General features: G+C 43.1%; 1 protein-coding gene across 10 annotated transcripts in view; it reads left to right on the top strand.

Annotated features, from left to right (window-relative positions):
• The window catches only part of scn8aa (sodium channel, voltage gated, type VIII, alpha subunit a), a 98,464-nt gene that overhangs the window by 40,124 nt on the left and 30,764 nt on the right, over positions 1-27,576 (top strand). For 3 of the 10 annotated variants that reach the window (XM_046366167.1, XM_046366165.1, XM_046366166.1), the window contains exons 7-16: positions 8,676-8,897; positions 9,230-9,293; positions 11,190-11,331; positions 16,598-16,804; positions 16,937-16,948; positions 17,639-17,926; positions 20,502-20,825; positions 22,905-23,040; positions 24,843-25,081; positions 27,373-27,546. In XM_046366167.1, coding sequence (XP_046222123.1) covers positions 8,676-8,897; positions 9,230-9,293; positions 11,190-11,331; positions 16,598-16,804; positions 16,937-16,948; positions 17,639-17,926; positions 20,502-20,825; positions 22,905-23,040; positions 24,843-25,081; positions 27,373-27,546 — 1,808 coding nt within the window. The remainder of the gene's footprint in view (positions 1-8,675; positions 8,898-9,229; positions 9,294-11,189; positions 11,332-16,597; positions 16,805-16,936; positions 16,949-17,638; positions 17,927-20,501; positions 20,826-22,904; positions 23,041-24,842; positions 25,082-27,372; positions 27,547-27,576) is intronic. The other 7 variants (XM_046366174.1, XM_046366172.1, XM_046366175.1 and 4 more) reach the window with 3 other exon arrangements.

Raw genomic sequence — 27,576 nt, 5'->3', positions numbered from 1 at the left:
CTGCAAAGAAACCACTACTAAAGTACACCAATAATAACAAGAGACTTACTTGGGCCAAGAAACACGAGCAATTAGACTGGTGGAAATCTGTCATTTGGTCTGGAGTTCAAATTTGAGATTTTTGGTTCCAACTGCCGTGTTTTTGTGAGATGCAGAGTAGGAGAACGGATGAGCTCTGCATGTGTGGTTCCCACAGTGAAGCATGGAGGAGGAGGTGTGATGGTGTGGGGGTGCTTTGCTGGTGACACTGTCAGTGATTTATTTAGAATTCAAGGCACACTTAACCAGCATGGCTAGCACAGCGTTCTGCACCGATAAGGCATCACATCTGGTTTGCGCTTAGTGGGACTATCATTTGTTTTTCAACAGGACAATGACCCAACACACCTCCAGGCTGTGTAAAGGCTATTTGACAAAGAAGGCGGGTGATGGAGTGCTGCATCAGATGACCTGGCCTCCACAATCACCCGACCTCAACCCAATTGAGATGGTTTGGGATGAGTTGGACCGCAGAGTGAAGGAAAAGCAGCCAACAAGTGCTAAGCATATGTGGGAACTCCTTCAAGACTGTTGGAAAAGCATTCCAGGTGAAGCTGGTTGAGAGAATGCCAAGAGTGTGCAAAGCTGTCATCAAAGCAAAGGGTGGCTACTTTGAAGAATCTAAAATATATTTGGATTTGTTGAACACTTTTTTGGTTACTACATGATTCCAAATGTGTTGTTTCATAGTTGTGATGTCTTCGCTATTATTCTACAATGTAGAAAATAGTAAAAATAAAGAAAATCCCTTGAATGAGTGTGTGTGTCTGAACCTTTGACTGGTACTGTATATGATATGATATATGAAGGATGGTCAAATGTGGTTCTTTATCCTCAGCACACAAAGCTGGGCAAAACTGGTTGAAATGACCTAATGATAACTTCATGCTGAAATTACATCATGATGACCTGTTTCTAGTTGTAATGATGTCATTTTAACCTGTTTACTCACTGGGTTATTGTTCTTCTCACAGAAAAGAGTAACTGCTGTTTTCTCTTATTTTGATGGAACATTTTTGGGGGAAACTGTTGTATTGACAACTCAAGTGATGTCAAAGCAGTGAGGTGACAAAAATAAACAAATACTTATCTCAAATTAATTTAAAGAAAACGCTGATTGGATAATAGTCAATGTCCGTGTCCGAAGTCTCGCCTACCACTTACTAAAACTACTTAATGTGGGCTAATCATACTACATACTTTTTCAGAAAGTACTGTGTAGTAAAAATGTATGCAGTAAAAATAAATATCAACATACTATTAAGTATGTGATGATGGGTATGCTTAGGCAAACAAACTATGAAGGGAAATAAGTGGCTACTGTTAACACATTTTTTGTTGCTTAATAAAATATATATTTTTAGAAAAGCAGTGTTTTCCCCCTCTGTTGAGTTAAAATTAGTGTATTGAATTATATTTTATTTCTATATTTTTTTGTAGTTAACTCCTAAAAAAAAGAGTCTACACTGTAACGGAAAACTGTAAATTATACGGTAATGTTTTGTATTATCAACAATAAAATACATTTTATTGCAGCATACTGTAAATTATGGTGCATTGTGGGAAAATGTTGTGGCCTGGGAAGTAATTGCTGTATTTTGAATGGTTCTGTAATTTCACCCCACAGAATACAGTGCCGTACCGTATTTTTGCAGTGCCAAAAACCTTTTGACCGCTAGTGAGTGCATGGTATTGTTGTTACTGATGCATTAACATATTTTGTGTCGTGCCTTGTGAGAGGATATATTTGTTGCACCCTTAAGTTAGAATGCTGTACCAATTTAATTCGTATGTGGTTACAGTGCCCCATCAATTAAACATTTACAGGGGACAGATTGGAGTGGCAGCGTCTTAAACCTTAAATGGTTGAGCATTTTGCCATGTCCTTTTGGTTTGTTTTCCCTGTAGTCGCTGCAAGTTTGGAAGCCTTTGTTAAGGCCTCTAGAAGTGCAGTTGATATAAAACACCAAATATTCATTAATATGCTGTAAAGTTTGTAAACACTTGATTTAGCAGCCAACCTGCTTGCACCAATCCCTTGTAATTGCAGTAAAATACTGTCATTACACAGTACTTGCTTTGATACCATGTAATATGAAATACCAATTTACTGCCAAATTCATGGTAACCTCTGTACAGTGTTGGTATCTTATTTGAATCAAAAATTGAAACTAAATGGCTTCACACGTTACTATACAGTGCCTTTGGGAAAGTATTCAGAGCTCTTGACTTTTTTCCACATTTTGTTAGGCTACTGCCTTATTCTAAAATGTATTACATATTTTTTTCCTCTCATCAGTCTACACACAATACCCCATAATGACAAAGCAAAAAGTGTTTTTTAGACATTTTTGCTCATTTTTCTTTGCAGATCCTCTCAAGCTCTGTCTTCTTGGATGGGGAGCGTTGCTGCACAGCTATTTTCAGGTCTCTCCAGAGATCGGGTTCAAGTCTGGGTTCTGACTGGGCCACTCAAGGACATTCAGAGACTTGTCCCGAAGCCACTCCTGCGTTGTCTTGGCTGTGTGCTTAGGGTTGTTGTCCTGTTGGAAGGTGAACCTTCGCCCCAGTCTGAGGTCCTGAGCGCTCTGGAGCAGGTATTCATCAAGGATCTCTCTGTACTTACCTCCGTTCAACTTTGCCTCGATCCTGACTAGTCTCCCAGTCCCTGCCGCTGAAAAACATCCCTACAGCATGATGCTGCCACCACCATGCTTCACCGTACGGATGGTGCCAGGTATCCTCCAGACCTGACGCTTGGCATTCAGGCCAAAGAGTTCAATCTTGATTTCATCAGACCAGACAATCTTGTTTCTCATTGTCTGAGAGTCTTTAGGTGCCTTTTGGCAAACTCTAAGCAGGCTGTCATGTGCCTTTTGCTGAGGAGTGGCTTTCGTCTGGTCGCTCTACCATAAAGGCACCATAAAGGCCTGATTGATGGAGTGCTGCAGAGATGGTTGTCCTTCTGGAAGGTTCTCCCATCTCCACAATTCTGGAGCTCTGTCAGAGTGACCATCAAGTTCTTGGTCACCTCCCGGACCAATGCCCTTCTCCCCCGTGTGCTCAGTTTGACTGGCCGGACAGCTCTAGAAAGAGTGTTGGTGGTTCCAAACTTCTTCCATTTTAGAATAATGGAGGCCCATGTGTTCTTGGGGATCTTCAATGCTGCAAACATTTTTTGGTACCCTTCCCCAGATCTGTGCCTCGACACAATCCTGTCTCGGCGCTCTACGGACAATTCCTTTGACCTCATGGCTTGGTTTTCGCTCTGGCATGCAATGTCAAATGTATAGATATAGACAGGTGTGTGCCTTTCCAAATCATGTCCAATCAATTTAATTTACCATAGGTGGACTACAATCAAGTTGTAGAAACATCTCAAGGATGATCAATGTTAACAGGATGCACCTGAGCTCAATTTCGAGTCTCACAGCAAAGGATCTGAATACTTATGTAAATGAAATCAAAATTTTAAAAAAATGTTTTCGCTTTGTCATTATGAGGTTTTGTAGATTGCTGAGGATCTTTTTTTTTTATTTCATCCATTTTAGAATAAGGCTGTAACGTAACAAAATGTTGGAAAAGTCAATGGGTCTGAACACTTTCCGAAGGCACTGTATATATCCTCACTATGATGATGCTTTGGGTGTAAGGTGCCTCCTTTCATTTCTGCACCAAATCATGTCCCAAAAAATGTATGTACCATAGACTTGCATTAGATTGCTCCAATCATACTCATCTTAAATTGTACTGCTTTATTAAATCAGTAAATTATAAAGGTTTAGGCTCCCCTAATGGTATATACAGTATATAACTTAATTAGATTATACATTACTTTTTCTTAAATGATTAAATATTAAATACATTTACCTCAAAATTGTTTTGCTGGAATGACTTTTTTAGGTTTTGTTTCGAGGAAAAATATTAGATTATTAGTTGAGCAAGAGGTTTGCCAGCCAGGGAAAGTGTCCCAAGTAAAATTGGTGACATGAAGTGGTTTCTGTGAGAATTATAGGCAGGGGGTTAGATAGCCCACGTTCGTCCTTAGAATGCATAATCTAATGTTGTTTCCCACCATTCCATCATTTTGGTATAGCGTGTCCTCTTATCTGATTATCAGATGATTATCAGCTGTTGTCAAATACACGTCGGTATGAAAAGACAATTCTCTTCCTCAATAGCATGAAAAGCCGAAAATATTATGACCTCCTGGCATTTAAAGCATAGCATTTTCTTTTAAACTTTATATACTAAAAAACATTATATTCGCATACCAAAAATGCTTACTATTTAGACCGCAAGTACGGGTATTCGGGCAAGGCCATTAAGAATAAATAGATTGGATTATGTATGAAGTAAATTCACGCAGGAGCGTCACTGAGAATATAGCAAAAATGGTTTCTTATTATGTCAACGATATATTGATTAGGTGCATGACGCCTTATTAGTGGTCCATTTTTGCCACTAGTCGGCATCGTAGTGGTTTCGTTTTTTGGTGCATTCAAGACAACTGGGGAATCTGGAAAAAACTATGAAAAATTGTGTCGTCAGTGATCTCTTCATGTCGGAGAGGTCGTGACTCTAGGAAGATGCCAGAGTTTCCGATTTGTCATTCCAAGTTGAATGACAGTTAAAAAAAAAATCACAGTCTGAGCTCGTTTTTTTTCCAGAGTTCCCAGTTCTATTGAATGCACTGATGTCAGAGTTCTGAGATTTCCTTGTTCTGAGTTCCGAGCTGTCTTGAACACACCATAAGATGGGAGCATATTATAGAATGAGAGGCAAAGCCTGTTGTACCACTAGTGCAGGCTTGGTCTAAACCAAAAATGGGCCCTGGGTATGTGAGAGGTGAGTCGCGAGTTATGAGAATACATCTATAATCACACCCTATTTTGTTCTTAATTTGGGTTGTTGGATGACAATATGGGTCACCGATGTTCAATTTCACATTTGCGTCTCGAGCTGAAAAGGTTTAAGTACCCCTAAAGTAAAGAGTCAACAGAAGCCCCTCGGGGGTTTCAGGTTCCATGTTTGAGGGGACTTTCTGGTTTCAAGAGTAAGAGACATTCCGTTTCCAGAAATGTTTGGAATCCTCCTGCACTTTATGGACCCATTGCTTCAGCCACTGTGAGTTCTGCCTGAGGATGATGCCTGTCCTGAAGGTAAAATAATATGATTCTGTCTTCAGTAAAGCGCTGTAGGTTTGGAGAAAGAGTCTGGCTGTAGTAGGGTTGGGCTAAGAAGGGGTAAGAGTCTGTGCTTCAACCTAACGACAATAAAATTCAAGAAAAGAAGAAAGGAAAGGCCACAGAGTGGCAATGGCATTGAATTGTTTCTGTTCAGCCTTGGAGTTTAAATGACCTGCATGTGGTTGGTTTCGATTCCTGCCTGCTTGTGCCTCTGTCCTCTTATCATGGCCCCCTTGTTGTGCTGCTGTGCTTCCTTTCTTTCTTTTCCTTTCTTTCTTATGGATTTTCACTGTTCTGTTTTGTCCTCCCCCTCTAGTTCAGGTGTAAATCCACCATTGGCCCTGCTGGCTAGAAGTGCAAATCTTTTGAAAGGCAAGATACTATAGGTCTCTTCCTGGTTCAATAGTGATATCTCTTCCTGGTTCAATAGTGACATATTATCTCTGTCATATTTTTCTTTGACTAACTGTATAAAGCCATTGAGTGTCTCAATACTGAAGCTCAGAACAGAGGGGGATGGCTACTTTAATATTTCTTGTTCGTTTTGTATTTAAAAATGTGTTGTATGTGTTCAGTTGTTGAAATTTGTCTAAAGTTTGACTGTCTTTAACCAATGAAATGTAAATTTAAGTAACATTTCTGTGATCATGTTAATGAAACTACTTTCAGTATTCTATTTGCCAAGATTTAATCAAATGTCAGTTTTTCAGCCCACCTTCTTAAATACAATTTTACCTTTCTGATATACACTGAGTATAACAAATATTAGGAACACCTTCCCTCAGAACAGCCTAAATTTGTTGGGGGTATAGACTCTACAAAGTGTCGAAAGCATTCCACAGGAATGTTGGCCCATGTTCTCTCCAATGCTTCCTACATTAGTGTCAAGTTGGCTGAATGGTGGAGCATTCTTGATACATAGGGGAAACTTGAGCGTGAAACACCCAGCAGCGTTGCAATTAGTATGGGGTATGGGCCTGGCACCTACTACCATAAGCACTTATATTTTTTGTCTTGCCCATCCACCCTCTGAATGGCACACATACACAATACATGTGTCAGTTGTCTCAGGGCTTAAACATAATTATTTAACCTGTCTCCTCCCCTTCATCGACACTGATTGAAGTGGATTAAACAAGTGACATCAATAAGGGATCATAGCTTTCACCTGGATTCACCTGGTCAGTCTATGACATGGAAATAACAGGTGTTCTTAATGTTTTGTATAATCAGTTTACAAAGTGCATTCGGGAAAGTATTCAGACCCCTTGACTTTTTCCACATTTTACTTTACAGCCTTATTCTAAAATGGATTATTTTTTATTTTTTTTACCCTCATCAATCTACAAACAATACCCCATAATGATAAAGCAAAAAAAAATGTTTTTTTAGACATTTTTGCAAATACAAAATAAAAAACTGAGTGCACATTTACATAAGTATTCTGCTCCTTTACTCACTAATTTGTTGAAGCACCTTTGGCAGCAATTACAGCCTCAAGTCTTCTTGGGTATGACGCTACAGGCTTGGCACAGCTGTATTTGGGGAGATTCTCCCAGTCTTCTCTGCAGATCCTCTCAAGCTCTGTCAGGTTGGATGGGGAATGTCGCTTCACATTTATTTTCAGGTCTCTCCAGAGATATTCGATCGTGTTCAAGTCCAGGCTCTGGCTAAGCCACTCAAGGACATTCAGAGACTTGTCCCGAAGCCAGTATTGCGTTGTCTTAGCTATGTGCTTAGGGTCGTTGTCCTGTTGGAAAGTGAACCTTCGCCCCAGAGCAGATTTTCATCAAGGATCTCTGTACTTTCCTCCGTTCATCTTTCCCTCGATCCTGACTCCCAGTCCGTGCAGCTGAAAAACATCCCCACAGCGTGATGCTGCCACCACCATGCTTCACCGTAAGGATGTGGCCAGGTTTCCTCCAGGCGTGACATTTGGCATTAAGGCCAAATAGTTAAATCTTGGTTTCATCAAACCAGAGAATCTTGTTTCTCATGGTCTGAGAGTCTTTTAGGTGCCTTTTGGCAAACTCCAAGCGGGGTGTCGAGACTTACTGAGGAGTGGCTTCTGTCTGGTCACTCTACCATAAAGGCCTGATTGATGGAGTGCTGCCTAGATGGATGTCCTTCTGGAAGGTTCTCCCATCTTCACAGAGGAACTCTGGAGCTCTGTCAGAGCATTTGTGTGTTGGTCACCTCCCTGATCAATACCCTTCTCCCCCTGATTGCTCAGTTTGGCCAGGCAGCCAGCTCTAGGACGAGTATTGACGGTTCCAAACTTCTTCCATTTAAGAATGATGGAGGCCACTTTGTTCTTGGGGACCTTCAATGCTGCAGACATTTTTTAGTACCCTTCCCTAGATCTGTGCCTCGACACAATCCTTTCTCGGAGCTCTACGGACAATTCCTTCAACCTCATAGCTTGGTTTTTGCTCTGACATGCACTGTCAACTGTGGGACCTTATATAGACAGGTGTGTGCCTTTCCAAATCATGTCCAATCAACTGAATTTACCACAGGTGGACTCCAATCAAGTTGTAGAAACATCTCAAGGAAGATCAATGGAAACAGGATGTACCTGAGCTCAATTTTGAGTCTCATAACAAAGGGTCTGAATATTTATGTAAATAAGATATTTCTGATTTGTATTTTTAATACATTTGCAAAACTTCCTAAAAACCCTTTTTCGCTTTGTCATTATAGGCTATTGTGTGTAGATTATTTTATTGAATCCAATTTAGAATAAGGCTGTAACGTAACAAAATGTGGAAAAAGGGAAGGGTTCTGAACACTTTCCGAATGCTCTTTACATAACATATTTTAAACTGGGTGGTTTGAGCCCTGAATGCTGATTGACAGACATCCGCGGTATATCAGACTGTATACCAGGGGTATGACAAAACATTTTTACTGCTGTATCTACATTGGTAACCCATTTATAAGAGTAATAAGGCACCTCTGGGGTTTGTGATATATGGCCAATGTACCACGGCTAAGGGCTGTGTCCAGGCACTCTGTGTTGCGTCGTGCCTTAGCCATGGTATATTGGCCATATACCACACCCCCTCAGGCCTTAATGCTAAAATACAAACTGTGTATTATACTGATAACATTTACATTCATATTGTATGTGATTAAATACCCAGCTCAGGCATTAGGTTTTAAAATGCGTATTATAATGGCTGCTCAGAACAATCCATTCCCTTCAAACAATATACTGTTAGTTGAATACTGTCTGATGAAGGAATGGCCTTAAAACAGACAGGATAGTACAGTACAGTACTGTAGCTATAGCATCGTTAAACAATCGCAATCACCTTGTTTGGGAACTTCAAGACACTTCAAGTATACACACCTTCTGCATCACCTCTTGGTTTGTGCGTGTGTGCGTACGTTTGTCTCTTCGTTCGTCTGTGCGTGTGTGTGTGTGTGTTTCTCCCTCTCCAGGCTTGAAGACCATTGTCGGTGCTCTAATCCAATCTGTGAAGAAATTGTCAGACGTTATGATCCTCACGGTCTTCTGTCTCAGTGTCTTCGCTCTGATTGGACTACAGCTCTTCATGGGCAACCTACGGCAAAAATGCGTGATTTGGCCAATCAACTCCACCGAGAACTACTTGGCCAACGGCAGCAAAGGCTTCGACTGGAATGAATACATCAATAACGACAGTAAGTAGCCTAGTCACAGTCAAACACACCAGGGTTGTGTTCTGTAGCGCACAGTGGCACACCATAGCAAAAGGTTTCAATTCTCTGGAAACCTTTGTCCTATATCCCTCTACATAGCTAGAGAGAGATGTTTTTTTGATGCTGTTCTGTGTGTGTGTGTGTGTGTGTGTGTGTGTGTGTGTGTGTGTGTGTGTGTGTGTGTGTGTGTGTGTGTGTGTGTGTGTGTGTGTGTGTGTGTGTGTGTGTGTGTGTGTGTGTGTGTGTGTGTGTGTGTATGTGTATGTGTGTGTGTGTGTGTGTGTGTGTGTGTGTGTGTGTGTTTCTTTCACCAGCCAATTTCTACTTCCTGCCTGGACAATTGGATGCCCTTTTATGTGGCAACAGCTCAGATTCTGGGTGAGTACCTACTCTGTCTGTCTGTCTGTCTGTCTGTCTGTCTGTCTGTCTGTCTGTCTGTCTGTCTGTCTGTCTGTCTGTCTGTCTGTCTGTCTGTCTGTCTGTCTGTCTGTCTGTCTGTCTGTCTGTCTGTCTGTCTGTCTGTCTGTCTGTCTGTCTGTCTGTCTGTCTGTCTGTCTGTCTGTCTGTCTGTCTGTCTGTCTGTCTGTCTGTCCTTCTCCTCTTCAGACCAGTCTTCTCTTATCCTTTTATTAAACCAGACAACTATACGATACGGCAACCATGATGTTTTTGTATGTACAGTGCATTTTGAAAGTATTCAGACCCCTTCACATTTTCCACGTTTTGTTACGTTAACGCCTTATTCTAAAATGGATGAAATAAATAAAAAACCCTGATCAATCTACACACAATACCCCATAAGCGTAAACTGTATTTTTTTGTGCAAATTTATTACAAATGAAAAACAGAAATACTTTATTTACATAAGTATTTAGACCCTTTGCTATGAGACTTAAAATTGATCTCAGGTGCATTCCGTTTCCATTGATCATCTTTGAGATGTTTCTGCAACTTGACTGGAGTCCACCTGTGGTAAATTCAGTTGCTTGGGTCCAACAGTTGACCGTGCATGTAAGAGCAAAAACCAAGCTATGAGGTCAAGGGAATTGTCCATAGAGCTCCGAGACAGGTTTGTGTCGAGGCACAGATCTGGGGAAGGGTACCAAAAAATGTCTGCAGCATTGAAGGTCCCCAAGAACACAGTGGCCTCCATCATTCTTAAATGGAAGAAGTATGGAACCGTCAATACTCGTCCTAGAGCTGGCTGCATGGCCAAACTGAGCAATCAGGGGGAGAAGGGCATTGGTCAGGGAGGTGACCAAGACACAAATGCTCTGACAGAGCTCCAGAGTTCCTCTGTGGAGATGGGAGAACCTTCCAGAAGGACATCCATCTATGCAGCACTCCATCAATCAGGCCTTTATGGTAGAGTGACCAGACAGTAGCCACTCCTCAGTAAAAGGCACTTGACAGCCCACTTGGCCCACTAAAGACTCTGACCATGAGGGACAAGATTATCTCGTCTGATTTAACCAAGATTAAACTCTTTGGCATAAATGCTAAACGTCACATTTAGAGGAAACCAGCACCATCCCTACAGTGAAGCATGGTGGTTGCAGCATCATGCTGTGAGGATATTTTCAGCGGCAGGGACTGGGAGACTAGTCAGGATTGAGGCAAAGATGAACGGCGCAAAATACAGAGAGATCTTGATGAAAACCTGCTCCAGAGCGCTCAGGACCTGAGACTGGGGCAAAGGTTCACCTTCCAACAGGAAAACAACCCTAAGCACACAGCCAAGACAACACAGGAGTGGCTTCGGGACAAGTCTCTGAATGTCCTCCCAGCGAGAGTCCGGACTTGAACCCGATCGAACATCTCTGGAGAGTCCTGAAAATAGCTGTGCAGCAACGCTCCCCATCCAAACTGACAGAGCTTGAGAGGATCTGCAGGGAAGAATGGGAGAAACTCTCCAAATCCAGTTGTGCCACGCTTGTAGCGTCATACACAAGAAGACTTGAGGCTGTACTCGCTGCTAAAGGTGCTTCAACAAAGTGTTGAGTAAAGGGTCTGAATACTTATGTAAATGTCATATTTCAGTTTCTTATTTTTAATACATTTGCAAAAATTTCTAAAATACAGTTTTAGATTTTTAATGATGGGACATTGTTTGGAGATTGATGAGGGGGGGGGGTGATTGAATCAATTTTAAAATAAGGCTGGGACATAACAAAATGTGGAAAAAGTGAAGGGGTATGATTACTTTCCAAATGCACTGTATACAGTTTAATGAGTCATTGAATGGCTGTGTGGCCCTCTCTCCTCTCCCCCCAGCCGCTGCCCCGAGGGCTACACATGCATGAAAGCTGGGAGGAATCCAAACTACGGTTACACCAGCTTCGATAGCTTTGGATGGGCTTTCCTGGCTCTCTTCAGACTCATGACACAGGACTTCTGGGAGAACCTCTACATGCTGGTGAGTATGATATACAGTATAAATTATGATAAACGGTATGGTATACAGTATTATAAACATTATGCAGTATGATATACAGTAGGACATACAGTATGATATAGGGTAAACAGTATGATATACAGTATTATATACAGTATACACTACCGTTGAAACGTTTGGGGTCACTTAGAAATGTCCTTGTTTTTTAAAGAAAAGCTATTTTTTTTGCCCATTTAAAATAACATCAAATTGATCAGAAATACAGTGTAGACATTGTTAATGTCTACAAGACCATGGTGCTTGCCTACGGAGCTGTGAGGGGAACGGCACCTCAGTACCTCCAGGCTCTGATCAGGCCCTACACCCAAACAAGGGCACTGCGTGCATCCACCTCTGGCCTGCTCGCCTCCCTACCACTGAGGAAGTACAGCTCCCGCTCAGCCCAGTCAAAACTGTTCGCTGCTCTGGCCACCCAATGGTGGAACAAACTCCCTCACGACGCCAGGACAGCGGAGTCAATCACCACCTTCCGGAGACACCTGAAACCCCACCTCTTTAAGGAATACCTAGGATAGGATAAGTAATCCCTCTCACCCCCCCTTTAAGATTTAGATGCACTATTGTAAAGTGACTGTTCCGCTGGATGTCATAAGGTGAATGCACCAATTTGTAAGTCGCTCTGGATAAGTGCGTCTGCTAAATGACTTAAATGTAAAATGTTAATGTTGTAAATGACTATTGTAGCTGGAAACGGCTGATTTTTAATGGAATATCTACATAGGCGTACAGAGGCCCATTATCAGCAACCATCACTCCTGTGTTCCAATGGCACGTTGTGTTAGCTAATCCAAGTTTATCATTTTAAAAGGCTAATTGATCATTAGGAAACTCTTTTGCAATTATGTTAACACAGCTGAAAACTGTTGTTCTGATTACAGAAGCAATACAACTGGGCTTTTGTAGACTAGTTGAGTATCTGGAGCATCAGTATTTGTGGGTTCGATTACAGGCTCAAAATGGTCAGAAACAAAGATTTTTCTTCTGAAACTCATCAGTCTATTCTTGTTCTGAGAAATGAAGGCTATTCCATGCGAAAAACGGAAGATCTCGTACAACGCTATGAACTACTCCCTTCACAGAACAGCGCAAACTGTCTCTAACCAGAATAGAAAGAGGAGTGGGAGGCCCCGGTGCACAATTGAGCAAAAGGACAAGTACATTAGTGTCTAGTTTGAGAAACAGACGCCTCAGAAGTCCTCAACTGGCAGCTTCATTAAATAGTACCCGCAAAACACCAACATCTCAACGTCAACAGTGAAAAGGCGACTCCGGGATGCTGGCCTTCTAGGCAGAGTTGCAAAGAAAAAGCCATATTCAGACAAGCCAATAAAATATTAACATTTGCAAAAGAAAACAGACACTGGACAGAGGAAGATTGGAAAAAAGTGTTATGGACAGACAAATCTAAGTTTGAGGTGTTCCCATCACAATGAAGAATATTTGTGAGATGCAGAAAACATTTAATTATGCTGGAGGAGTGCTTGACGCCATCTGTCAAGCATGGTGGTAAAGTTGTAGATTTGTACAGGGTAAAAGGGATCTTGAAGAAGGCAGGCTATCACTCCATTTTGCAACGCCATGCCATACCCTGTGGACGCCGCTTGGAGCCAATTTCCTTCTACAACAGGACAATGACCCAAAGCACAGCTCCAAACTATGCAAGAACAATTTAGGGAAAAAGCAGTCAGCTGGTATTCTGTCTATAATGTAGTGGCCAGTGCAGTCACTGGATCTCAACCCTATTGAGCTGTTGTGGGAGAAGCTTGACCGTACAGAGGCCCATGGTATGTAAGAAGTGCCCATCAAGCCAATCCAACTTGTGGGAGGTGCTTCAAGAAGCATGGGGTGAAATCTCTTCAGATTACCTCAACAAATTGACAACTAGAATGCCAAAGGTCTGCAAGACTGTAATTGCTGCAAATGGAGGAATCTTTGACGAAAGCAAAGTTTGAAGGACACAATGATTATTTCCATTAAAAATCATTATTTATAACCTTGTCATCGTCTTGACTATATTTCCTATTCGTTTTACAAACAAGGAGTTTTATAAGTGACCCCAAACTTTTGAACGGTAGTGTATATCTATGATATTGTATCTCTATGCTGGTGAGACAGGCTTGTTGTTTCACATGGTCATCCTTTACCAAATTATATATTGGTTTGGTTTTCACTTTTGAGTCAAATGCAAAATGTGTTGTCCACATATTCAGCTGTCCGATTTGCTTAACTTTGGGTGATATTATACATTACATCTTTACACCCCCCCCCCCCATTACAGTATAGATTACAGCACAGTATAGCAATAACGCCTGGGGGAAGGGAGGATAGTATTTTCTTATACCTGAGATACAGGGAAAATGGCACCCTATTCCCTATATAGTGCACTACTTTTGGCCATATATTTTCTTGGGATTTTTGTGTCTGATGGTGTCTCAAGGAGAGTGGAATATGCAACTGGCCAATAGTAGTGCACTACATATAGGTATTGAATGCCATTTCAGATACATGCAAGGACAACCGCTAGTAGAGAACACTGGATTCCTGTCAAGAGAAAGATATCCCTCCCACCTTCCACCTGCTACTGTATGACCCAAAGACTCCCCATCCTCCAGTCCAATATAAATACTGTGTTCTCCGGGCTCAACCCGCACAGGCTTTCAGCCTAGCAGCTTCACCTCCATATGCTGGCTCTTGGATCGACTCATGCTGTCTTGCAGCTCAGCGTTCTCATATTCATACTATGGCTCTTAGCTCAATTTATCCTGTTTTACAGTTCAGCAATTTAATCTACATACTGTGGCTCCTGGCTCGACTCATGCTGCCTGTTTTACAGCCTAATCTCCATACTGTGGCCCCTGGCTCGACTCATGCTGCCTGTTTTACAGCCTAATTTCCACACTGTGGCTCCTTATTCCATAGTGCACTACATATTTAGGGTGCCAGATGGGATGCAGCTCCTCAGCCAGACAGGCTCTCTAGAATGGTGGAAAGAGACGCTTAGGCTTTGTCATACGGAGCAGAGAGGGCAGGAGTGGTCAGAGGGAGGAGAAGGAAAGGATGAGGACCTGGGGATTACAGTATGGGAAATCAAGGAGACTACGTCTGCATCCCAAATGGCACCTTGTTCCCTATATACCGAGCCACTTTTGACCAGGACCCATAGGGCTATGGTTACAGTAGTGCACTATATAGTGAATTGGGTGCCGTTTGGGATGCAGGTTACATGGCTTCTTCTCTCTTAGCTCAGAAGAGACTCGTTTTTTGATCAGATCTCCAATTCTACTGTTGTGCATGTGCCAGTGTTCGCTCATCTGAGCTTTGTAATATGGAGACTCAAGTTACCGTTTGCGTTCATCTGTATTCCAGAAGGATATTTGTGCTCTCCTGTTTTAAATCAAGATACTACAGTACAATATGTGCTGGTTTTCTATGGAGGAAAATCTGAAATGATCTGAAATGATTTCCCATTGTATTGTATCAGATTGTCCGACCATTATGGTTCAACCTAGCATTTAGATTATGCATGCATTAACTACCCGCTCAAAAATGACCAGGTTTTAAGATTGCAGCTCTGTATCCAGAGTATGCTCAGGTGTGTGTGTGTAGAATATTTGGTCTGCAGTACAATTACATTGTGGTCATTTAGCAGACGCGCTTATCCAGAGCGACTTACAGTGAGTGCAGTCATCTTAAGGTAAAACATCTCAAAATGTTTTTGAAACGTAAAATGTTAAGATAGCTTTGAGAGACAACCGCATATCATTTACATTTAAGTCATTTAGCAGACGCTCTTATCCAGAGCGACTTACAAATTGGTGCATTCACCTTATGACATCCAGTGGAACACGGTCTTGGTGAGCCAGTTATTTTATGGACTCTGCTGTCCTAATGTCAGGGGGAAGTCTATGTGTGGAATAGGAGGACAGTAGAATTCCTGTCCTTTTGGCAGTTTGTGCTCCTACCCTGTCTTGCTGGGGAGTGTCGCAGTGTGTTGTGTTGAATATTCTTACCAGCACTACATGTAAACCGCATCCATAATTGATGGGGTAGGGAATTGCTTCTGCCAGAACCCAGGAAGTCCTCTCTCTCTGCCTCAACTCTGCTCCCTACAGACCATACACCCTCTTTTGAAGGGCCCTAGTGCAGACCATACACCCTCTTTTGAAGGGCCCTAGTGCAGACCATACTTTACTCCCTCTTTTGAAAGGGGAACTAAATGTGCATCCAAAATGGCAACCTATTCCCTAAGTGGACTACTTTTTTCCCTAGTAGACTGAAATATTTCCTCTGCATTTATACAGTAGAAAACTAGTACATGACATGGATCATGTAATATATACATGGAATTATGAATAGTACTATGAACCATTTAAGCGACGGGCTATTTTGAAAGGCTGCTTTTAAAGGTATGCTGGAGTCTTCTTTGTCTGCTGCTCTGTGCTTCTGCTCGAGCCTCTTAATCCTCTCTCCGCTGGGGATAGCATCCCAATTCACTGAAATCATTGGGCTTCAGTTAGCTAGCTCGCTGGTGGAGTGTGCTTCTACTGCACTGCTTGGAAATCTAGGTCAAAATGCAGATATTGGGGAGTTGTGCCCATGCTGGGAAACTAATACACACACACACACACACACACACACACACACACACACACACACACACACACACACTGGGAACCTAGCGAAATGCAGTCAGTGCATGGAAGTGCTTCTGGCGCTGGCACACCCAAGAATAATTCCTACTTCCTAGTTTCAAATCAGTTATAAATCATTGATTATCAGCGTACATAATGTACATTGACAGTGAATTCGAATCAGCATCACGCTCCAGTATGCAGAAGGGAATCTAAATATAATTGATTGTGTTTAAAGTGAGGAGGTGTTACAGTAGATTCTACATTTCCACACAGCCTGGATATCTTCACGACTACTCAGTAACTGATACATAACCTCTGACCTCTACCCTCTAACTCTACCTCAATATGAACCACACAGCCCTGTCATATGTTAGCAGTGGAATGAACCAGATCTGAGTACGGGGGGGACAAAGTGACAGCCTATTCTGGAGGACTGGATGAGTGACAAGTGTCTGATGCTCTGCTGTACTCTCTGTTCTCTTCCAGACCCTGAGGATGGCAGGGAAGGGATGTTGTTTGGTTTAGAGGTCAGTGGTTATAGGTCGAATATCAGTGTATCTGACCCTCTGTTGTCTTCTCTCTCCCCCTCCCAGACCCTGCGGGCAGCGGGGAAGACCTACATGATCTTCTTTGTGCTGGTGATCTTCGTGGGTTCCTTCTACCTGGTCAATCTGATCCTGGCTGTGGTGGCCATGGCCTATGAGGAGCAGAACCAGGCCACCATGGAGGAAGCCGAGCAAAAAGAGGCTGAGTTCAAAGCCATGCTGGAGCAGATCAAGAACCAGCAAGAGGCTGCACAGGTCAGTATCCCAGTGTCTTTGTGTCTCAGCATGTCTATGAGGTTGCGAAATGGCACCCTTTTCCGGATATAGTGCATATGTGTTTGGTCATTTGTGTTTGTTTCTCTGTCTCTGTTGTCACTGGCTCTGCAGGAGGCCACACAGGTCAGTGTCTGTCTGTCTGTTCTGTTCAGTCTGTCTGTCTGTTCTGTCTGTCAGTTCTGTCTGACCGTCTGTCTGTCTCTCAGCAGCTTTCTGTGTATACTGTATGTGCTTGTCTTTCTATTGCCACTGTCTCTGCTTACTTTACTCCTATCCTTGACTGTCTCTTTGGTTTAAATCTGTTGTGCCTAATATAAGCAGTGGAGCCGTGTTCGTTACCGTGCTCCTATACCTCACTGTGTTTGTGACGGAGGTGAGTAACCTTGCCTGAGACCTGAAGATCTGCATGGGCTTCCTGAGCCAATGCCTAGGCTTTGGCTTAGCGGGCTAATGCACTCTTCTGGCTCACAGCAAACCGGGGTTCGAACCCTGTCTGTCACATATGCTTAGTTTAAGTCTGTTTAGCCTGATATAAGCTGTACAGCCATGTCTCTGAAGCCTAGCTACGCAAAATGGCCGCTCTGCGTACTTGCTTAGCAAAAAGATGCACACTTCCACAGCCCCAAGTGAAGTAAGTCAAGTGCAGCTGCAGCCCCGCAATTTGTATCTTGATGGAACTATGCAGGATTGCCATTTTGAGTAGCTAGCTAAATGCATTGCGTATTTGCACAGTGTATAAATTAGACTTCAGGAGGGCTGGACACACAGGTGTTTTTTTCACTCTCTCTGTCCTGGTGTTGCGGTCTGCGATAGGCCAACGCCATGGCGACGTCGGCAGGCACGGTGTCGGAGGACGTAGCGGAGGACGACGGTGGGGGGAACCTGTCCTGTAGCTCGTCAGAGATGTCCAAGCTCAGTTCCAAGAGCGCCAAGGAGCGGCGCAACCGCAAGAAGAAGTGGCGCCAGAAAGAGCAGTCACAGAGGGAGGAGAAGGGGGACTGCGAGAAGTTCGTCAAATCCGAGTCAGACGACGGCAGCAAGAGGAGCCGCTTCCGTTTCCCTGACAACCGGTTGGGTCGAAAGTCTTCCATCATGAACCAGGTGAGATGACGAAGGTTGAAGGTCACGGTGCAATGTATTCTGGGGCATAGATCATTTAGCCTTGAGCGATAAACTCAGATAAACACTATTTAGAGCTTTGTAATGTATCTGTTTAAGGCTCCTACTACAAGTATATTGGTTGTAGCTAAAGGTTATAACCAGTTTATAGCATCATAACATATACAGTACTGTGCGTATATTTGTTGTAGCTAAAGATACAGTAGCATGCATTCAAGGCTTGAATTATTAACAGTGAGTACATGAATGTTTCAGTGAGAGAAGAGCAGTCACACAGTGTTGTTTTGCTCTGGCATCTTTCATAGGGTACTGTTACTGTATCTGTTCAACAACACAGGGCAGTATTCGTTCATGTGTTCATGTGAATTCTATGGGTGTTAGAACTATGTTTTGTCTGAGATCTTGGTCATCGTCATCATCAGTATTAGAGAATAGACCCGCTAACCAGATGAGTACTCAAGCAGGCTTACGGTTACAGTACAGGTCCAGGTTCACAGTGAGAACAGTGGTATGCGTTACAGCTCATATTTCCATAGAATAACTAGAATGAAGAATCTCATTCAAATCAATGTTCCGACTTTGCGTGGACTGGCAGCAATATTGAGTGTACCCATAGAAGAAAAACACAAAGTAGAAGCAGGAAGTGAATCTTTCCCATGCAGTGTTGGGCTACGCTGTGTGTTTCTCCTGTCTGACCTGTCCTGTGTTTGACCTTGCTGGGGTAGGATGTCAGTCACCTAATTATTTGATTATACGACAGGGTCTGGGTATGAGGGCACTGCGCTTTACTGGCTACAATCATACCTTACCAACCGGACCCACAACACCTCCCTCAATGGTCATACCTCTGACTCAGCTGCTGACACACAGGGTGTTCACCAGGGCTTTGTGCTGGGTTCCCTACTTTCCATCATCTACATCCTCCTCCTTGGTCAGATCCTCCGCTACTTCAATCTCGACTTCCACTGCTACGCCGAAGGCACCCAGATCGACCTGAGCACCAAATCCCTCCTCAACGAACCTCTGACCCGCATTGAATCCGGCCACATTAAAAACCTGGATGCAACACAACTTCCTCAAGCTAAACAGTGGCAAAATCAAACTCCTTCTCAGAGGCACCAAAACCACACTCTGCAAAGTTGGCAACCTCACTCTCACCATTGATGACACCATTGGTCCCCCCCTGCGTGCACGCAACCTTGGCGTCCTCCTGGACTCCACCCTCTCCTTCGACCACTACATCCAACAAACTGTCAAATCCTCATTCTTCAAACCTTCCGTCCTTCCATCCAGCTGAAACTCTCCTTCACACATTCATCACCTCCTGTCTCAACTACTGCAACTCACTACTCTCCAGCATCAACTCAAGCTCCCTCCGTAAGATCCAAATGGTTCAGAACTCTGCAGCCCAACTCCTCACGCACACTAAGTCCTGGCAGCACATCACCCCCATCCTCAGTGAACTCCACTGGCTCCCTGTCTCCCAACGCATTAACTACAATATCCTCCTTCTGACCTACAAAGCCCTTCATCACCTTGCCCCCCCCCCCCTACCTCTCTGACCTTCTTCTCCCCTAGCACCCTACTCGCTCACTCCGTTCCACCACAGCAGGCCACCTTGCCGTTCCCAAGTGCGACACATCAGTCTTTCCCTTCTTTAAGCCCCTCCCCCTTCTCTTTTTGGCCTTTTCTGTTTCTTCCTGTTGTTAGTCTGCCGTTGTCTTGTTTGGATCTCTGTTCTTTGTTTAGTTTTGACAATTGTAAAGCAGCATTGGATCATTGAAAATAGAAGTCCAATATATTATTTTTATTATGATGCATTTCCCTGTGTTTAGTAGGTCACTTGATCACTCTCCATCAGCATTTCCCTAAGTGACACACACACACACACACACACACACACACACACACACACACACACACACACACACACACACACACACACACACACACACACACACACACACACACACACACACACACACACACACACACACACAGATGTTGCCTTTCATTTTGACCCCAGAATTGATGACAACGAGGATTGTCCCAAGTAATGGCACAATCAATGACTCAAAACAACCCCCTTCGTCTCTTTTCTTCTCTCAAGGAGATTGGACTTCTCATAGGGATCCTATAATTCCATATGTAGTTCAATAGGAATTCCACCTTCCTTTCATGTTTTTGAAGCTACATTTAGACCAAGGCTCTCCAACCCTGTTCCTGGACAACTACTTCTTGTAGGTTTTCACTCCAACCCCAGTTGTAACTAACCTGATTCAACTTATCAACCGGCTAATTATTACAATCAGGTGCACTGGATTAGGGCTGGAGAGAGAACCTACGGGACGGAGATCCCTGATGTAGACAGTACTAAAACCGATAAAGACGTAAGGCAGGAGGACAGATAGTGGGAAAGGTGGTTGTGGGGATTCAACCCACGCACTTCAGTGCTCTTTTGTATGCTTTGTGTCCGGAGTTTTACACAGCTACATCAATCTCTCTCCTCTCGTTTCCTCTTCTCTCCTCATCTCATTGTCTTCTTGTCCCCTTGCAGTCCCTCCTCAGTATCCCAGGCTCGCCGTTCCTGTCGAGGCACAACAGCAAGAGCAGCATCTTCAGCTTCAAGGGCCGCGGCAAGGACGTGGGCTCGGAGAACGAGTTCGCCGATGACGAGCATAGCACTGTGGAGGAGTGCGAGGAGAGGCGGGACTCCCTGTTCAGCCCGTACCGACGGAGCAGCTACACGGGCTACCACCATGGCGGCGGGAAGAGGAACTCAACGGTGGACTGCAACGGCGTGGTGTCGCTGATCAGTCCGGGGACCGGCGGACGCCTTCTGCCTGAGGTGAAAATAGATAAGGCATCTGCTGACGACAGTGTAAGGAAGTCAATGAGTAACTCAGACCCGTCTCGTCTAGGCATGGCCCCCTCTTTCTCAACTTTCTCTCTTCCCTCACTTTCTTATTCTCTCTGTCTCTCTTCTCAACTTTTTTCTTTGCAAGCCCGTATGTCTGCGCTATCTGCGCTCGCCCTCCTCCCCTGCTCCTAGTGTCTCGTGTATGATATGCTGCCCCCCAACCCAAAGAAGCAAAATAGAGAAACTTTAGTTTACTTTATCAGAAAAACATGTTCTTATTGTTACTTTATAACTGGGGTTTTCAGTGACTTCCAGCATACTGTTGTTTTATATCTCAACGTTTTCATTTTCTCGCTCCAAACGGTGTTACATTGCATTGACATTAAAGGGATAGTTCGAGATTTTGGCAACAAGGCCCTTGCTCCTGTATACTTCCAGTCATTGCACTCATGCTAGTTAATAATGGCTCCAGAAACTACCTTCCACTTCATTCAGACTGCACACAGAGACATAATGGTATCCATGAGTTCATCTGACTCTGTGTAAGTAGAAAAAAGGGTTTCATTGCCAAAATCTTTAACTATCCCTTTAACATTTTAGTCATTTAGCAAACTGTCTTATCTTAGAGCGACGTACAGTCAGTGCATTCAACTAAGATGGGTATAAACAACCACATATAACAGTCATTGTAAGTAAAAACCCTCTTCAAAATAGAGGAAATATTTCCTTCCTTTTCAAACAATCAACAGTGAGCAAACCAAAACAAACAAAATGGAAAAAAAACAAACCAATCTTTCTCTCTTGCTAGTAAGCAGCATGGTAGTTTGACCTGCCCTTCTACCAGGTCTTGTACAATGTTTTGAACTAGCCAGCATGATAACAACCAAACTAGTGGCTATGATGTCTATCCTATCCTCTCCTACTCTTTGACTTGGTGCATGCTCAATGCATGACGACTGGAACGACCGCAATCCGAATAGTGTTGCCCCTGTGTTCTCCTAGTGTTCTCCTACAGTAACCAGACTACTCTTCCCTCTATGTTCTCCTCAAATGCTACAGGATTTGTTACAGGACTTGAAGGTGATATTTCAGGGTCAAATAGAAAATGGATTACTATCAGATAGTGTGGAGTTCTGAGTGTGGATGGGGTTAGGGACAGGATAATGCTTGGAAAGTAGAAAAAAGGCTGTGTCTGAAATCTTTCTTGCCTACTACTTAATAAAACAGCATACTGTGCACTAATCATACTACATACTATTTAGAACGTACTGTCTAGTATAAATGTATGCAGTAAGCAACCAATATCAACATACTAGGCTCACCCCATACTGAGAAGGCCGTCGTCTAATGCGCAATTGCGTCGTTTCCCGCCACTCCTTCATTTTGGTATAGCGCGTCCTCTTATCTGATTATCAGCTGTTGTCAAACACACGTGGGTCTGAAAAGGCGCTTTTCTCCCTCAATAGTGTTGCAGCGAATTCTACTAGATATAAAAGGCAAAATTAGTATGACATCCTGGCATTTAAACCATATGACCTTTTCAAAATGTCACATACTTTAAAACGTTCAATTTTCTTATACTCAATCAGCCTACTATTGAGAACGCAAGTACGGGTATTCGGACACGGTCAAAGTGGCAACATTGAAACATTTAGGCAGGGGGACATTTAGTTAGAATGGGTGTGATGTAATGGTGGTTGGAACCTATTTGACACGTTTCAGAGAATAGGTAAGTCACAACGTTAATACCTACACACACAAATACAAAACACTTCCCTGCTCAATATCAGAATGTTACATTCTTATTCAAGTATTATGTAACTGTCAAATATCCCCATACCACTGCTCCCACACTGGCTGCGTATGACCTGCATGTTTCTAGACACAACATATTCTCAACATCTAGCAACAACAAGACAAATACAGTACTATCCGCTGTGCCAACCAAAGAATGACCAACCTCCAATATGGGCCTAACCCCTCCTTCCAATCCAGTCTTGTTACAAGAGCACATCCCTCCCTGGCCAGCGATGGCGCTGTGGGATGGTGTTCATGGTTTGACTACCATCAGTGCTTGATTCTTCTTCTTCCTCCTGGCAGCCCACTACTGAGGTTGAGGTGAAGAAGAAGCTGTCTGGTTCCCTGATGGTGTCTGTGGACCAGCTCAATACCTCCTTCGGAAGGAAAGAGCGGGCCAACAGTGTCATGAGCGTCATCACCAACACACTAGTGGAGGGTACTGTCCCTATACTATTCATACTATTCATTTCCCGACACTAACTAACTAGCTATTTCCATGCTCTATTGTTTTCAGCTGACAGTGTAAACCAAAAAGTTTCAAATCTGATGTCGAAGAAAGGCAGATCTTACTTCCCATATTTTCGTAGTCTAAACCTTAGATGCCCTTTTTTTGGACAAACAGTTCTTTCTATTTCGCTATTTCTTTTTCTAACTGATTTAAGATAAGATTTTTTACATTAAGACTTTATTGATCCCCAAACGGGATTCAACTGAGGTGCCCTTCTCTCTCGTTGCACGAACAGTTCAACATCTCCTATATCTATATCTATATACACTACCGGTCAAACATTTTAGAACACATATTCACTGAAGGGTTTGTCTTTATTTGTACTATTTTCTACATTGTAGAATATTGGTGAAGACATCAAATCTATGAAATAACAGATATGGAATCACGTAGAAACCAAAAAAGTATTAAACAAATCAAAATAAATGTGAGATTCTTCAAATTAGCCACCCTTTGCCTTGATGACAGCTTTGCACACTCTTGACATTCTCTCAACCAGCTTCACCTGGAATGCTTTTCCAACAGTCTTGAAGGAGTTCCCACATATGCTGAGCACTTGTTGGCTGCGTTTCATTCACTCTGCGGTTCGACTCATCCCAAACCATCTCAGTTGGGTTGAGGTTGGGTGATTGTGGAGGCCAGGTCATCTGATGCAGCACTCCATCACTCGCCTTCTTGGTCAAATATCCCTTACACAGCCTGGAGGTGTGTTGGGTCTTTGTTCTGTTGAAAAACAAATGATAGTCCTACCAGATGATAGTCCTGCAGAATGCTGTTGTATCCATGCTGGTTAAGTGTGCCTTGAATTCTAAATAAATCACAGACAGTGTCACCAGTAAAGCACCCCCACACCATCACACCTCCTCCTCCATGCTTTGCGGTGGGAACTGCACATGCGAACATCATCCGTTCACCCACACCGCGTCTCACAAAGACACTGCTATTGGAACCAAAAATCTCCATCTTGGACTCCCGACTAAATGACAAATTTCCACCGGTCTAATGTCCAAATTTTCCATATTGACTTACCTTCATGTCTTAAAGTAATGATGGACTGTCATTTCTCTTTGTTTATTTGAGCTGTTCTTGCCATAATATGTACTTGGTCTTTTGTCAAATAGGGCTATCTTCTGTATGCCCCCCCTACCTTGTCACAACACAACTGATTGGCTCAAACACATTAAGAAGGAAAGAAATTCCACAAATGAACTTTTAACAAGGCACACCTGTTTATAGAAATGCATTCCAGATGACTACCTCATGAAACTGGTTGAGATAATGCCAAGAGTGTCCAAAGCTGTCATCAAGGCAAAGAGTGGCTATTTGAAGAATCTCAAAATCTTACATTTATTTTGATTTTTGGTTACTACATGATTCCATATTTCTTATTTCATATTTCTGATGCCTTCACTATTATTCTACAATGTAGAAAAGATTCCAAAAAAGAAAAACCCTTGTATGAATAGGTGATCTAAAACTATTGCTTGTCATTCTTGTACTTACAGACACACTGCATGACATACATATTATTATTACCACATAAACAGAACATATTATCATTATTTTATAACATGTATCTCTGTTTTCTTTCAAATACTTTGAGTGTTTCCTTAAGCCTGGCTGTAGCACCAGGTGGGCAGGGACAGGATACGCGCTGTTGGAGACTATTCTATTATTTGGAGTTTTGATATATTCCTTTCCTGGCGTGGTCTCTTAATCAATTTTCTCAGAACTGGAGGAGTCTCAGCGTAGTTGTCCACCTTGCTGGTATAAGTTCTCCAACATCTTCCTCATCTGGGAGTGTTGTCCCATCTGGTTGAAGATCAAGGAGATTGTCAACCTGATCGTCATGGACCCTTTCGTGGACCTGGCCATCACCATCTGTATCGTCCTCAACACCCTCTTCATGGCCATGGAGCACTACCCCATGACCCCGCACTTTGAGGAGGTGCTGTCTGTGGGAAATCTGGTGAGGATCTCTTTTTTTGTGTGTGTGTGTGTGGTATTTTACAGCCATTATAAGCTGGTACTTAACGGAACATTTTTTAACCTCATATTCACATGTAGACACTGGTATGGCGCTGTAGATAATGAATATGAGGTCAAAAAAGTGGTGAAGTGCCACTTTAAAAAGTACTTTAAGCTGGTACTTCAAGTTAGTACTTTATATGGTATTAACTTAGAAAGTATATGGTAACATTAGACACTTTCTAGTATTTAGCTCAAATAATTCAACCCACTTGATAGGACAGTCAGTAGAGGGGACGGGAAAGACAGGAGGAGAGTGTGTGTGTCAGACAGATTCATACGTGTGCACCTGGGGGCGGCCACACTAACGGCGAGCTAGACCACGATGTGACCACCGCAGGCCTTTCTCTCTCTCTCAACTCTCTGTCTTGTGTCCATTGTATATCCCATCATTGATAGTGTGTTCATTAAAAAAATGAACAGAATCTGGCATGTGATCATTATCTCGTTCTTGTCGTGGTGCGTTGACAATGACATCTCCTCCTATAAGATCTATTCGCTTGTCGTCTGCTGAGAGAGCTGTGTTATTTTGGTACACATAATTGGCAGTTCTTTCATTGGCTATTCAATGCTAAATGAAAACGTTCCCGGACCCCCTACCTACAGTGTCCCTGAATCTATACACATCATCCTTGTGTCTTTCTCCTCTCTGCTCCTCTCCTCTCTCCTTCTCTCCCCCCTCCTCTATCCCCATTTCTTACATGGGGCTGGTCTGTATACTGTAGGAGTCTCTCTCTCTCTCTCTGTCCTTTTTCCTTTCTCTCAACCCCCCCCCCCCTTATCATATGATTCTTCTGTGCTGCTATTTCCTTGTCCCATGCAGCAATCTGCTTCTCGCTGCCTGCTCTGTCTCTGTGCTGCATGCCAGGCTGGTGGGTGGCCCACATTAATATTTTATGCTGCCTGATCGATGAGCTCCCCTAAAATGGTGCCTGAAGAACGGCTCTTTCTTTCAGAAATCCCAACCTGGCCCTTTTTACAATTAGCATTTCTACAGGAACTGAGTCAAATTCCTGAGCTGCACATACGGTTTCAGCATATTGCTCAGGGCCTTAAGCCTACTAGCTAATGCAAGCTAAAGCTATAGCAACTAGCTGATGCTGTTATCATGGATGCTATTAGAATTTCCACAGAAACACAGTAAAAGTAGAGCTAATGTACGTAGGATTTTACTTTCTAGTTAGCATGTTAGCTAAAGCTACTAGTTCATGTTGTTAGCATGGATAGCATATTAGTAGAACACAGTCTCTCTTTCTGTAGTATGGTTAGGATATTGAAATTAGCGGTTTGATCAATTTACAGCATCTGGAAAATGTATCACTTACAGTAAATTGTGAGATCAGTCTTTTACATATTAGACCAGGGTGTGTTTGTTGTGAAATAATTTGTGATATTCAGCATCGACAGTGTGTGTGTTCTTTTAGAGGTATTTTCATTCATGGGTTGGGTATAACCTTGAAGCCTGAGTCATCGTCACGCACACAAATGCTCTCTCTCACACACACACACACACACACACACACACACACACACACACACACACACACACACACACACACACACACACACACACACACACACACACACACACACACACACACACACACACACACACACACACACACACACACACACACACACACACACACTGCCCGGCCACGCCTTGATCTATGGACACCCAGGGTGTTACATCAGCTGACTCCATGATTAACTGTGACCTTTAGCCATTCGTTAGACTCATTAGCAGAACACAGAGGTGTCACAGTGGCCTTACTGACTTCAGAGCAGCTGTAAGGAATGGAAAGTAAGGATTTTAAGCACTGACTAGTAAACCACAATTTCTACTACCTTAGGTGACATTCTGCTAGCCAAATGTCTGCCCTGTGATGAAAATGTCACTGTCCTAAGGGAGCTAGTTTTGCACATTATGAATGTGAAGGCAGACTACACAAGGGTCTTCTTCAGACAGAGAAATACACGCCATGGAGACATTGGAAATGCATTCAAAGAGACTCCAGAAAGCGTTCTTGAATCTTAATTGAAGTAAGTGCTAGCCTCTTGCTAGTGGGCTAATCTTAATTTCCATCTAAGGTAGTGCTCACCGCTAACTTTTTGAAAGAATTATCGTACCAGTTCCTACAGTACGTCTGACCTCTGTTTGTCACTTTGGAAGGTAAATGTTTCCATAGCAGCTACTCTAACTGACCTCTGACCTCTATTTGGCCCTGCCAGGTGTTCACAGGGATCTTTGCTGTGGAGATGTTTGCCAAGCTGGTTGCCATGGATCCTTACTACTACTTCCAGGAAGGGTGGAACTGCTTTGATGGCTTCATTGTGACCCTATCGTTAGTGGAGCTGGCATTGGCTGACGTGGAGGGCCTGTCCGTGCTCAGATCATTCCGATTGGTAATCTCTCTTTTAGCCCCGTCCTCCCCC

Source organism: Oncorhynchus gorbuscha, linkage group LG10 (genome assembly GCF_021184085.1).
Source record: "Oncorhynchus gorbuscha isolate QuinsamMale2020 ecotype Even-year linkage group LG10, OgorEven_v1.0, whole genome shotgun sequence".
Taxonomy (NCBI): Eukaryota; Metazoa; Chordata; class Actinopteri; order Salmoniformes; family Salmonidae; genus Oncorhynchus; species Oncorhynchus gorbuscha.
This window is presented reverse-complemented; position numbering and strand designations above follow the sequence as displayed.